The sequence below is a fragment of the Schistocerca cancellata genome, chromosome 1 (genome assembly GCF_023864275.1).
Source record: "Schistocerca cancellata isolate TAMUIC-IGC-003103 chromosome 1, iqSchCanc2.1, whole genome shotgun sequence".
NCBI lineage: Eukaryota > Metazoa > Arthropoda > Insecta > Orthoptera > Acrididae > Schistocerca > Schistocerca cancellata.
The window spans coordinates 845,419,969-845,433,076 of NC_064626.1; the positions used below are offsets into that span (position 1 = coordinate 845,419,969).

General features: G+C 45.7%; 1 protein-coding gene across 1 annotated transcript in view; it reads right to left on the minus strand.

Annotated features, from left to right (window-relative positions):
* Positions 1-13,108, minus strand: part of LOC126162453 (cytochrome P450 306a1) — a 421,350-nt gene that overhangs the window by 29,711 nt on the left and 378,531 nt on the right. Inside the window, exon 5 of the mRNA XM_049918978.1 lies at positions 5,087-5,378. Coding sequence (XP_049774935.1) covers positions 5,087-5,378 — 292 coding nt within the window. The remainder of the gene's footprint in view (positions 1-5,086; positions 5,379-13,108) is intronic.

Sequence of the window (13,108 nt, forward strand, 5' to 3'; positions counted from 1 at the left end):
GCTGACTAGCATTAGTGGTGAGGGGGGGGGGGGAGGAGTAGGTAGTGAGAGAAGGAGGAACGAATGGACAGAGAAAGGAAATAGGAGGATTCCAGAATAAAAACAGTCATGGTTGCGAAATTATTTAATGTTAATGACACGTTTAATCCCTTTGGGGCATCATCAGATGGTGTAAAATAGCTGGATATGTACCCCACATAAAATGGAAAATGGACACAACAGTAGCTGGATGTGAAATCCAGCCGTCATAAAAACATATCCAGCTACTGCTGGGTTCCATTTTCCATTTTATATGGCTTGATGGGTTTTATATCATGCTACTTTTAAGCAATCTGATGCTGACCCAAGGGGAAAACGCGTCATTGATACTAAATAATTTCGCAACAAAGACTGTTTTTACTCTGGAATAATTCGAAACTTGTTGCAGCACTTTGCCACAATGGAATGGAGTACTTTCTTGAAATAGGAGTAGGATTACAGAGAGCAGGAGGAGGAGGATACGGACAGAGTGAGGAGAAGAGAAGGTGGGCAGAGAAAGGAGGGAGGACGAGATGAATTAATACACTACTGGCCATTAAAATTGCTAAATTACGAAGATGACGTGCTACAGACGCGAAATTTAACCAACAGGAAGAAGATGCTGTGATATGCAAATGATTAACTTTTCAGAGCATTCACACAAGGTTGGCGACACCTACAACGTGCTGACATGACCGATTTATCATACACAAACAGCAGTTGACAGGCGTTGCCTGGTGAAACGTTGGTGTGACGCCTCGTGTAAGGAGGAGAAATGCGTACCATCACCCCCGTTTCCGACTTTGATAAAGGTCGGATTGTAGGCTATCGCGATTGCGGTTTATCGTATCGCGACATTGCTGCTCGCGTTGGTCGAGATCCAATGACTGTTAGCAGAATATGGAATCGGTGGGTTCACGAGGGTATTATGGAAGCCGTGCTCGATCCCAACGGCCTCGTATCACCAGCAGTCGACATGACAGGAATGTTATCCGCAAGGCTGTAACGGATCGTGCAGCCACGTCTCGATCCCTGAGTCAACAGATCGGGACGTTTGCAAGACAACAACCATCTGCACGAACAGTTCGAAGACGTTTGCAGCAGCATGGACTATCAGCTCGGAGACCATGGCTGCGGTTACCCCTGACGCTGCATCACAGACAGGAGCACCTGCGATGATGTACTCAACGACGAACCTGGGTGAACAAATGACAAAAGTCATTTTCTCGGATGAATCTAGGTTCTGTTTACAGCATCATGATGTTCGCATCCGTGTTTGCCGACATCGCGGTGAACGCACATTGGAAGCGTGTATTCGTCATCGCTATACCGGCGTATCACCCGGCGTCATGATATGGGGTGCCATTGTTTACACGTCTCGATCACCTCTTGTTCGCATTGACGGCACTTTCAACAGTGGACGTTACATTTCAAATGTGTTACTACCCGTGGCTTTACCTTTCATTCGATTCCTGCGAAATCCTACATTTCAGCATGATAATGCACGACCGCATGTTGCAGGTCCTGTACGGGCCTTTCTGGATACAGAAAATGTTCAACTGCTGCCCTGGCCAGCACATTCTCCAGATCTCTCACCAATTGAAAACGTCTGGTCAACGGTGGTCGAGCAACTGGCTCGTCACAATACGCCAGTCACTACTCTTGATGAACTGTGGTAACGTGTTGAAGCTGCATGGGCAGCTGTACCTGTACACGCGATCCAAGCTCTGTTTGACTCAATGCCCAGGCGTATCAAGGCCGTTATTACGGCCATAGGTGGTTGTTCTGGGTACTGTTTTCTCAGGATGTATGAACCCAAATTGCGTGACAATGTAATCACGTGTTTGTTCTAGTATAACATATTTGTCGAATGAATATCCGTTTATCATCTGCATTTCTTGGTGTAGCTATTTTAATGGCCAGTAGTGTACAAGACTGGAATAAATACGCACTCGGGTAACACTGACTACTAAGCTAGTTCTGTATTAAATCTAACGAATAAAATGGTATTCTCAATATTCATCTTTTGGATCTGCAGCTCTTATCTTTCTTTCCGTGTTTACAGTTAAATTGTAGGGTACAGGTTCTGCCTTTTTGCAGACAAACTGTTTTTACTTTTAGCCCAAATATGTTTCAGAATCTCTGTGGCTTTATCAGTGGGATTTTGTTTATTGAAAACTATTAAAAGTGGACATATTTTTGGTTGTAACTGATCTAACGACGTGAGGCGTCAAGAATGTTTTTGTCCGTTTTGCTTCTTAGCGTGATTTTACATTATATCGTTTTGCAAGACCACCTGTACGATCTCCTGCATTGATATCTCGTCATCTGCAAAGCAAACGATGCAAATGTGAATTCATCGGCGAGTTAAGACATCCCTTGATTTTTACAAAACGTTTTGTAAAATCACGGTAACAAGAAAAACTTTGTTGGATCATTTACATCCTAAAATATATTCAATTTTTACAGGTTTGAATAAACAAAAATGCACTGATGATATTACAGAGGTGCTGAAACATGTTTGGAAAAAATCAGTGTGTATGCAAAAAGGCGGAACCTATACCCTGCTCAATGTAACATTCAGGGTGGGGCAAATGAAAATGGCGTGGAGAACAGAGTTACAGGGTACAAAGAAACACAGCAGAAGAAAGAAAATTCATACTAATATGTCTGTAGCAGATGTTGAATGTGACCACCAAACATCTCTTGGGACTTCTAGTCCCTGGTCAGCAAGGCGGATAAAAGCTGGATTGCTCGAACTGCTGCAGTTTCATCCGAAATGTTCTGCAGGCGTTCTTTAAGACCATGTGGGTTACTGCGATACACCTTAGACTTGAGGGATCCCCACACAAAACAATCGCACACAGATAGAGCAGGTGACCTGGGTGGCCAACTAGGGCCGCGACCAGACTGACCTCTGCTAACAACTCTGTCAGGCGTGAAGGCTGTGTAAATGTGATTCTTGATGTTTTCCCGGCATATTGAATGTTCGATGAGATTTCGGGATTGCAGCCGGATCATGTTGACTTCTTGCCACGATATTTCGGCTGGCAAGAAGGTGGGAGTCCGTCACTGGAGACTGCTAGTTCCCGGAGTCAACCTTATATCAAAAAATTGGCACGACAACGCATGCGCATTGGCCTCCATCACAGGAGCGTCTATCGAAATCCGCGCCCTCTGGAGCTATTGTTCTATCTGTGGCGCGCAGGCACATGCGTAAAGGTGAAAACTACATGTGCGTCCTCTGTCGGAATGCGCGCCTGCGTCGCTAAAAACAGACGTCAGATGTCGCCAGACATTATGAATAAAATGTCTTCTCTCAGAGGAAATTAGAGAGAGATCACCTGGTCCCAAACCTTTTTTAGTTGAAAACCGCCATCACGATTTATAAAATTTAGCGCTAGGCGTATCTCCACAGATTCTTTAATTACGGAATCCCAGAAAGTTTTCGTTGGGGCCAAGATTTTCGTGGCAGAAAAATCCGTAGCGTGTCCTGTAGTAATACAGTGCTCAGCTACGGCCGACTTACTGGGCTGCGAAAGGCGAGTGTGGCGTTCGTGTTCAACGCACCTTTCGTGTACTGTGCGGGTCGTCTGACCGATGTAAGCTTTGCCACATTGGCAAGGAATTTTATAGATCCCGGCCTTCCGCAGACCCAGATCGTCCTCCACTGAACCGAGAAGGGCAGTAATCTTCGCCGGTGGCCGGAAGATTACTTTAACTTGATGTTTCCTTAGGATTCTGCCTATTTTAGATGAAAGGTTGCCGACGTATGGAAGGAACGCCCTGGATTTGAATAGCTCCTTATTCTTGATTTTGTGGGTGGTTACGTTTCGTCCTTCTTAGCGCCGCTCTAATCTGATGTGGAGAGTAACCATTACCTCTGAACACCGACTCTAAATGTTCCAGCTCCTTTGTAAGGCTGTCTCCATCAGAAACAACATAAGCCTGGTGCGCCAACGTTCTAAGGACGCCGGTAGTTTGTGCAGAATGATGATAACTCGACGCTCGCAGGTAAAGGTCTGTATGTGTTGGCTTACGGTAGACAGAAAGTCCTAATGACCCATCCACTCTCTTAGTAACCAAGACGTCCAAAAACGGCAAGCAACCATCCTTCCCTATTTCCATCGTAAACTGGATGTTCTCGTGGACTGCATTCGGATGTTGCAAGAACCGTGACAGTTCTTCTTCACCATGGGGCCATACCGCAAAAGTGTCTACATATCGCCAGAAAACTTTCGGTTTAAGTTCTGCCGGTTTTCAACTGGACAAGTCTTGGGACCCGGTGATCTCTCTACTTTCCTCAGAGAGAAGAATTTTTTTCATAATGACATGTCTGGCGAGATCTGACGCCTGTTTTTAGCGACGAGGGCGCGCATTCCGACAGAGGGCGGACATGTAGTTTTCACCTTTACGCATGCGCATGCACCTGCGCGCCACAGATAGAACAATAGCTACAGAGGGCGCGGATTTCGATAGAGGACGCTCGTGTGACGGAGGACAATGCGCATGCGTTTCCGCGCCAATTTTTTGCTATAAAGTTGACTCCGGGAGCTTGCAGTCTCCAGTGACGGACTCCCACCTTCTTGCCAGCCGAAATATCGTGGCAAGAAGTCAACATGAACCGGCTTCAATCCCGAAATGTCATCGAACAGTGTAAATGTGCTCCAGGTTCAGCTGTATGGGCAGTTGCTCCATCCTGTTGGAAGTAACTGTCGGTATTTTCCTACTCCGGTAACGCTGCCACAGATGATTAAAATATCGTATCCACTCGTCCGGTCCACTTTTATTTGCCACACGTTGTAGAATATACAGGATGCCTGGTTAGATGCGAGAGGGTACTTGGTAACCCTAATCTTGCCAGGTTGAACAAATCAAAATAAATTTCTACCTAGTTTTTTGGGTCCTCTAGCGGCGTACTACGCTACAGTGTTGTCGGGATTATGAAGGAAGGGCTGCAACCAAACAAAAAATTAAGTGCACGATTTTAATTTTTCGAGATGACGATGAACTTTGACTACCCGTAGTACGCTGCAGGAGAAAGAAGTGCGGATGCGTGGGAGCTGACCTGCTCGTCTGGGTGCGCGGCCATCATGAGCAGGAACCAGCGCAGAGTGGTGAGCGTGGTGTCGAGGCCGGCGCCGAACATGTCGGCCATGAGGAAGTTGCGCTGCTCGTCCGAGTAGAAGTGGTGGCCGGGCTGGGCGTCGAGGCGGCGGCGCGCGCCCTCTGCCAGGAAGGCGCCCAGCAGGTCCCCCTCGTCCTGCCCGTGGGCCGCCGCCAGCCGCGAGTACAGCTCGTGCGTCTGCCGCTGGCCCTCCACCAGGAAGCGCATGTTGCGCCGCTGCTGCGGCAGGAACCTGCAGCGCGAAGGATTACCGTCAGCCGACTCAGTGTCAAAAAAATACAGTTACGAGTACCTCAAATTTAACTGTTTAGACTGCCATTAGCAGAAAACAAAACGTTCTTCGCCCCGTTCTCGAAGCTCTCTACTTAGCAATCATATACAACCGCTCGCTCACATATAGATCTGTACCTTCAGATTGGAAAATAGCGCAGGTCGCACCAGTGTTTAAGAAGGGTAGTAGGAGTAATCCACTTAACTACAGACCTATGTTATTGACGTCGGTTTGAAGTAGGGTTTTGGAGCATATATTGTATTCAAACATTATGAATCACCGCGAAGGGAACGATTTATCGATACGTAATCAGCATGGTTTCAGAAAACATCGTTCTTGTGCAACGCAGCTAGCTCTTTATTCGCACGAAGTAATGGCCGCTATCGACAGGGGATCTCAAGTTGATTCCGTATTTCTAGATTTCCAGAAAGCTTTTGGCACCGTTCCTCACAAGCGACTTCTAACCAAGCTGCGGGCCTATGGGGTATCGTCTCAGTTGTGTGGCTGGATTCGTGATTTCCTGTCAGGAAGGTCACAGTTCGTAGTAATAGACGGCAAATCATCGAGTAAAACTGAAGTGATATCAGGTGTTCCCCAGGGAAGCGTCCTGGGACCTCTGCTGTTCCTGATCTATATAAATGACCTGGGTGACAATCTGAGCAGGTCTCTTAGGTTGTTCGCAGATAATGCTGTAATTTACCGTCTAGTAAGGTCATCCGAAGACCAGTATCAGTTGCATAGCGATTTAGAAAAGATTGCTGTATGGTGTGTCACGTGGCAGTTGACCCTAAATAACGAAAAGTGTGAGGTGATCTACATGAGTTCCAAAAGAAATCCGTTGGAATTCGATTACTCGATAAATAGTACAATTCTCAATGCTGTCTATTCAACTCAGTACCTGGGTGTTAAAATTACGAACAACTTCAGTTTGAAAGACCACATAGATAATATTGTTGGGAAGGCGAGCCAAAGGTTGCGTTTCATTGGCAGGACACTTAGAAGATGCAACAAGTCCACTAAAGAGACAACTTACACTACACTCGTTCGTCCTCTGTTAGAATATTGCTGCGCGGTGTGGGATCCTTACCAGGTGGGATTGACGGAGGACATCGATAGGGTGCAAAAAAAAGGCAGCTCGTTTTGTATTATCACGTAATAGGGGAGAGAGTGTGGCAGATATGATACGCGAGTTGGGATGGAAGTCATTAAAGTAAAGACGTTTTTCGTCGCGGCGAGATCTATTTACGAAATTTCAATCACCAACTTTCTCTTCCGACTGCGAAAATATTTTGTTGAGCCCAACCTACATAGGTAGGAATGATCATCAAAATAAAATAAGAGAAATCAGAGCTCGAACAGAAAGGTTTAGGTGTTCGTTTTTCCCGCGCGCTGTTCGGGAGTGCAATGGTAGGGAGATAGTATGATTGTGGTTCGATGAACCCTCTGCCAAGCACTTAAATGTGAATTGCAGAGTAATCATGTAGAAGTAGATTCCGTTGCGTAGCGCGGACTCTCAGTTTTGTCTGCTGCAAGAATCCACCCAGTCGTACATCGAAGCACTCCGTCTGCAGGCCACGAGTGGCCTATCGGGACCATCCGACCGCCGCGTCATCCTCAGAGGAGGATGCAGATAAGAGGGGCGTGGGGTCAGCACACTGCTCTCCCGGTCGTTATGATGGTATTCTTGGCCGGGTCGAATATAGAAGGCGAGGAAAAAAAGTTACTCGACGTCCTAATTAACAAGGAAACTTTTAACGGAGGACCCGAATGAATACTCGGTACTGCTGCACTTCTTTTTTCCTTTATTGTTATTTCATCCCCCTCGGCGCATGTGGGCAGGGGTTGGGCTCTTAGCGCTACAATATTCTTATTACGATGAAAATTCGGAATAACACAGGCACTGCAATAGCGTACTTATCCGCCGATATCAAGCAGGCGACTTTCAAGTAAAATGTCTCATCTGTACGGGAATATGCCTAATCTATCTAAAAGTACCGGTTGTAGATGCATTGTTGACGACATATGGCAGTTTGGGCCAGGCCAAATGGTAAGGTGACCGCTCGCGGTAAGCGGGAAATCCGAGTTTGTGTCCCGGTCCGGCACAAATTTTCATTGTAGTCATTCCACTCTGATGGTTGTCCATATTCACAATAGCGAATACATTTAACTTACTTCATACGGCTGTAATCCCCGCAGTGCCTGTTCCTTTGGACGTTCATGCATGTCCAAAGGAACTTTGCATCATAATTCAGGATAACAAAGGCACTGCAATATCTTAAAAGACCTGCGTTGGGTGAGAAGTTGACAATATTTTTCATAGGGTTCAGGGGAGAGGGCAAAACTATAGGTACCTTTTAGGTACGAAAACTACGGTGGTGATAGGTAGGAGATGAAGTGGATAGTGGGAAATATAGGTGGTGGGAGAGACAGAGGGTCAGGAGTACTATAGTGTGTGACTACGGTAGTGGTTACAAGAGGAAAGGAATGGGGATGGGTGGAGAGGAAGGAGGGAAGAGGAGCATAGATGTGGAGTGGGATACATGGGGACTACTATCGGGGCAGGCCTCAGTGTGAGGATAGGGAGCTTGTCTGGGTGTAGGGATGGAGGGTTCGGTTTGTGAAAGCGCAGCGAAGTACCAAAGTTGACGATCAGAAGAGAGACAAGAAGGTTATCGGAATCTAGTTTGCAGATAGTATAGGCAATGCACTACATGGTGTTCGAGGATTTGGAGGGAGTTACAGAACTTTGGTGCGACAGACTTATATGCAACATCTGCATAGCACAGGATAGGTCACATAAGGGTTTTTTAGGTGAGAAAAATGTAGGTGTGTAATCCCAAAGTTCAGCCTGTTGACGTTTCCACGTTAGCTGCCTGTTGAGGGTTAGTCCAAGATATTTTAATGTGTCAGTTACCTGGTTAGGATGCTTGTAAACGGTAAGGTAGAGGTCATGAAAATGGAAGGTGCGGATAGTTCGTTACATAATTGTGGCCTGGGTTTTGGAGGGGTTGACCTAGAGGAACTGATTGAGATGGATTTGGAAGGATCATTGGGATTTCTGGAGTGTAGGGCAGAGGCCGAGGGAAGTAGTGTCATTAGCATACTGAAGGAGGTTGACTGGTGGAGGTGGTGGGCGTATCAGCAGTGTAGAGGAGATAAAGAAGAGCAGAGAGGATGGGTCCTTTGGTCACGTCTGCAGCGGGATGGAAGGTACAGGAATTGGTGTTGTTAACGTGACAAAAGGATGGGCGAGCAGATCGGAAGGATGAAATAAGACATAGTTAATTGAAAGTGTATATGTCTGGAGATTGAAAAAGAGGTGCCATACACTATCGTAGTCTTTGTCTAGGTCGAGTGAGGTAAAAATGGCGGATATACAAGAGTTGAGGTGGTGGGATAGGAGATGGATGAGCTGCAGGAGCTGCACTTTTTTTTCTTCTTTATTGTTATTTTGAACCCTGTAATACAGCCAGGCCTGCAGCAGCATACGACGCCGCTCTTTGGCCGCAGACAGACACAAATATAAAAATGAAGACATTTAGAGAAAAAAACGTGGTGGACATATAAACGGAGACAAACACTTTTTAAAATACAAGGTGCCGTTCACGGGCGTAGAGTCCAAGACAAAATTGTTCAGACGCTTGGACACAGACAGAGACGAAAATTGTCACATGTGAACGTAGGTGCACAAAACGAATAACACTGAATCACTTAAGCACAAAACGACGGCACACACAGGAGACGAGGCGTTCATCTCCGGCGCGCGAATGTTCACTAACAGTGTACGAGTCCGGGGACCTGCCAAGAGAGGAGGGGGGGGGGTGGGAGAGGGAGAGAGGAGAGCAGATGCCATGGGCAGGGGAGATAGGAGGAAGGGAGGAAGGGGGAGGGGAAGCCCGGTGGAAGAGGGAAGGAGGGAGGGGACGGGGGAAAAGGAAAGAGAAGGGAGGGAGGGTGCCGAAAGGAAAGGACACAGGAAGTGGGGGGGGGGGAGGATCAAAGTTGATAGGAGGGGTAGATGGAGGGGAGGAGGACATCATCAGGGAGGGGGAGCTGGCGGAAGCCACCTTGGGAGAGGGTGAGGAGAGTGGAGAGATGGAGACCGGGTGGGACGTGGGAATACAGGAGCTGCACTTGTAAAAGCGCCTTATAAAACTACGTCTGCCTCACTTTGATCTACGAGAGCGTATAATGTTTTTGGTTATTTCGCCTTACGCCAAGATCTGCTGTAACGTTGCGCAATATGGGATAACTTGGCGACACACACTGCATCGTGACCACGCGCTGTATGCGTGGTCGATCGCAAGAAACAACGGGGAAGTGCGTTTCTCCTCTCGTACAGAGAGCGTGCGAACTCTAGCGGGTAGCCTTGCGACAATCTTCAGGGAGTAAATGGTTACGCAGGAAGCAGCGTGCTAATCTAAAGCTGACTGAATTTAGAACTTCAGGATCTAGGAAGGGTAACTGTAATTATTCTGTCGTTTGTTGTAACTTCACATGTAGCAACTCTGTTGCTGAAAGGGGTTCTCCTTTCCAAATTCAAAGCAACACGCAACTATACTGAAAGCTAGGAGCATGGCATTGAAGAGGAATACAGCTGATGGTAAAATATTGTCGCGTTTGTAGTCGTCGTTTCATTAACGGTGTGTCCGCAAGAGAACCAGACAGCTCAGAGCATGTACCAAAATTACCGTGGCTGGAAGGTGCAACAGAAAATATTACTGCGAGATACAAAAGAACAAAAGGGACACACAGCAGAAAACAAGAATCTGCGAGAAACTACAACCATGTACTTCTCTGTGAATCTGAAAGATGCCAAGCAAGTACCCATACAGCGAACAGTAATTTAAATCCTTGTAGTAACATACACATTCTATTTTCTAGATTGAAAGGTAACTGCGAAGCGGAAATTCAAACAATGTTTTAAAGCTTTAAAATATTGCTGAACTACAGACAGCAATAATAAATCCATTTCTCTCTCAGAGTTGACATGTGTCCATCTACAACATCAGAACATGTATGGATGAAGGCAATAAAGTCGAAATAAGCTTATATACCAAAATAAAATATCATCAGCATACTATTTTACAATTCTCTACGTAACATCTATGTCTCCCTCTATGTAGAATACCGGAAATGAGTCCCGTTTTACACTCTGAAAGTCACTATAACTTACGATTATAGTATCTGACGATGTACCCACGACTTCTCTGGACTCTGAGTGGCCAGTTCTGAGAACAGAGATTCCAGAACAGCCTGACACGAATGCTTGGCTTCTGTGTGCTAGTGGGGCGTGCGGTGAAAGTTGTGTGTAGTACGGTATCGTAATCTCAATTATATAGTTTAATCAGCAATCACTCTGATGATGATGACGTATGGGGAAAGACATACATATTTTGAGAGTGTGTTATATTCTTTTTCAATTGTGTGCTTAATTCACAGTGCTTGTAATCAAGTGTGGTACACATTGCACTGCGGCAGTTAACGAAAGAAAATATTATGGCGTCCCTTAGAGCTACGCAATTATTCGTTGCCAATAGTGTATCGATCCTCATTGCTGTCAAGTTGTTATCAACGGACAGACAATCGGGCGATATCTTCTGCGAAGGAGACACAGCTATACAAGAGGTTTACGTGATCATACTTCAGACTTTCTGGGATGACGAAGGAGGGTAAATCACCAGATGCGACATAGTCGCGTATATGAACAGTGATCCAATACTGTCCAATGATTTTTATTCCAGTCTTTGATCACAATATCAATTCTTTTGATGATGACCGGTTTCAGTCAGTAATGACCATCCTCAGATCTTTTCTACACCGTGTCCTAATTGTGCCGTAATTGCATCGTTAAAACATATAAATATACTCAGCACAGCATCGTCACATAGATCTAAAATAAGGTGAAGAATAGGCCACATCTTCCACACAGTCATTTTTGCAACTGATGCCATTACGGCCTTATCACTTTAGGACATGGTGTATAAAAGATCTGAGGATGGTTATTACTGACTGAAACCGGTTATCGTCAAAAGAATTGATATTGTGATCAAAGACCGGAATAAAAAACGTTTGTAGGGTAAATCAATGTGAGGTAAGGGAGTCTAGTCCGGAAACCACCGAGTCGAAAAACAGAAGCGAACTTCTACTCAAGTTCTGCCTCCAACTTTCGAACGTTGATCATGAAATGGAGAATTCCTGCTTAATTCTCCCCACCACCCACAGGAAGTCTCGCTTCTTGGTGGACTAGTAACGGCGCGCGTACCTTGGCATCAAAGAGGCGAAAATCCTAATTCTCTGGTACAATAGCAAAGAATTTCATTTACCTGCAGAAGTTTCACTAGGTGCTACATTTACAACAGTTGTTCAGTATGGCGTCCCCTAGGGTCAACGCAGGCATGTCTTGTTAAAACGAAGTTCTGTCGAGTCCCTTCTAATATCCCTGGCGGCGTTTGGACAGTGCCGTAGGCAACGAGTATTCTTGCCAGTAGATCCTTCGCACTCTCGACAGGCACCTGATTCACAAGAAGAAATTAAGTGGGGTGAACGTGTTGGCCACGAAACAGAATCTCTCCGCCTTTCCACCTTTCAGGGAACGTCATATCCACATGTTCACGAACCCTCAGCCCAAAGTGAGGTGGGCCACTATCACACTGGAACCACATCCGCTAACGTATAACAAGTGGGATTTGTCCCAGGAACATCGGTAATACGTCTCTGATAATCGGTAGATGGATTCCACTGTAAGAGGTATCAGAAAGGTTTCCATTTATAACTTTCGACTCGGTCGTTCCGGACAGGGTCCCTTACTTCAAATTGATACATATACCCTTCTCCCCGTCACTGACAGTTCGCAACATCCTCACAGAATCACCCTGCGGAAGACGCTGAGTGAACGAGCAGAAGTTTCGTGGTGTATCCTGATGCGTCGACGTCCAGCTGCAATGCCCACATCAAATGTCTGACTGTTTCGAACGATCCACATTAACAGTTTTTGGCAGTAACTTCGAGTGAATTGCGTGTCACTATAATAATACCTTGCATCAATCCAATTGCTTTCAGAAATGTAAGTGCTAACAATCAATACGCGCCTTCACCTAGTTTCTCACAATTTTCTCAAAAATCCCCACAAACGTAAATAAAGGTAAACAAAATATAATAATGTAGATTCACCCTTAAATCACAGATGTATTTATTTGCTTCAATGAGACATCAGCAAGTCCGCATGTTTCATCGAACTAGAGCTAACTATTGGCTACTCGACCTGATATAAGGCCTCTGGCTAGAGATCAAGCGCGCACAGACAACGCTCTACTAAAAAAAACGGAAAACGATTAATCATAATTTTTCAGTACTCGCACCAACGCACTTGGTAATTCTTGTACGGTTTAGGTATTAGCAGAATAATTTATCGTCTACTGCGGATAACTAACCATCGAATTCGGTAATAATAAACACTTCCGAAAGTCGCCCTCGCCTCATGCTGGCATCCCATACCCACGACGGCAGTCAGATTTCGCGCCCCTAGCAAGTTCCGTTTCAACGTTAGACGCAGAATGCAGGTAACCTCATTGTTTCTCTGTTATCACTACTCTGAAAAATACTGCCTCCTCGCAAAAGGTCTGGGAAGTTTTTTTTTCCCGTTTCACACTTGCAGGATAAAAAACTGACGTCATGGAAAAGTCTCTAGT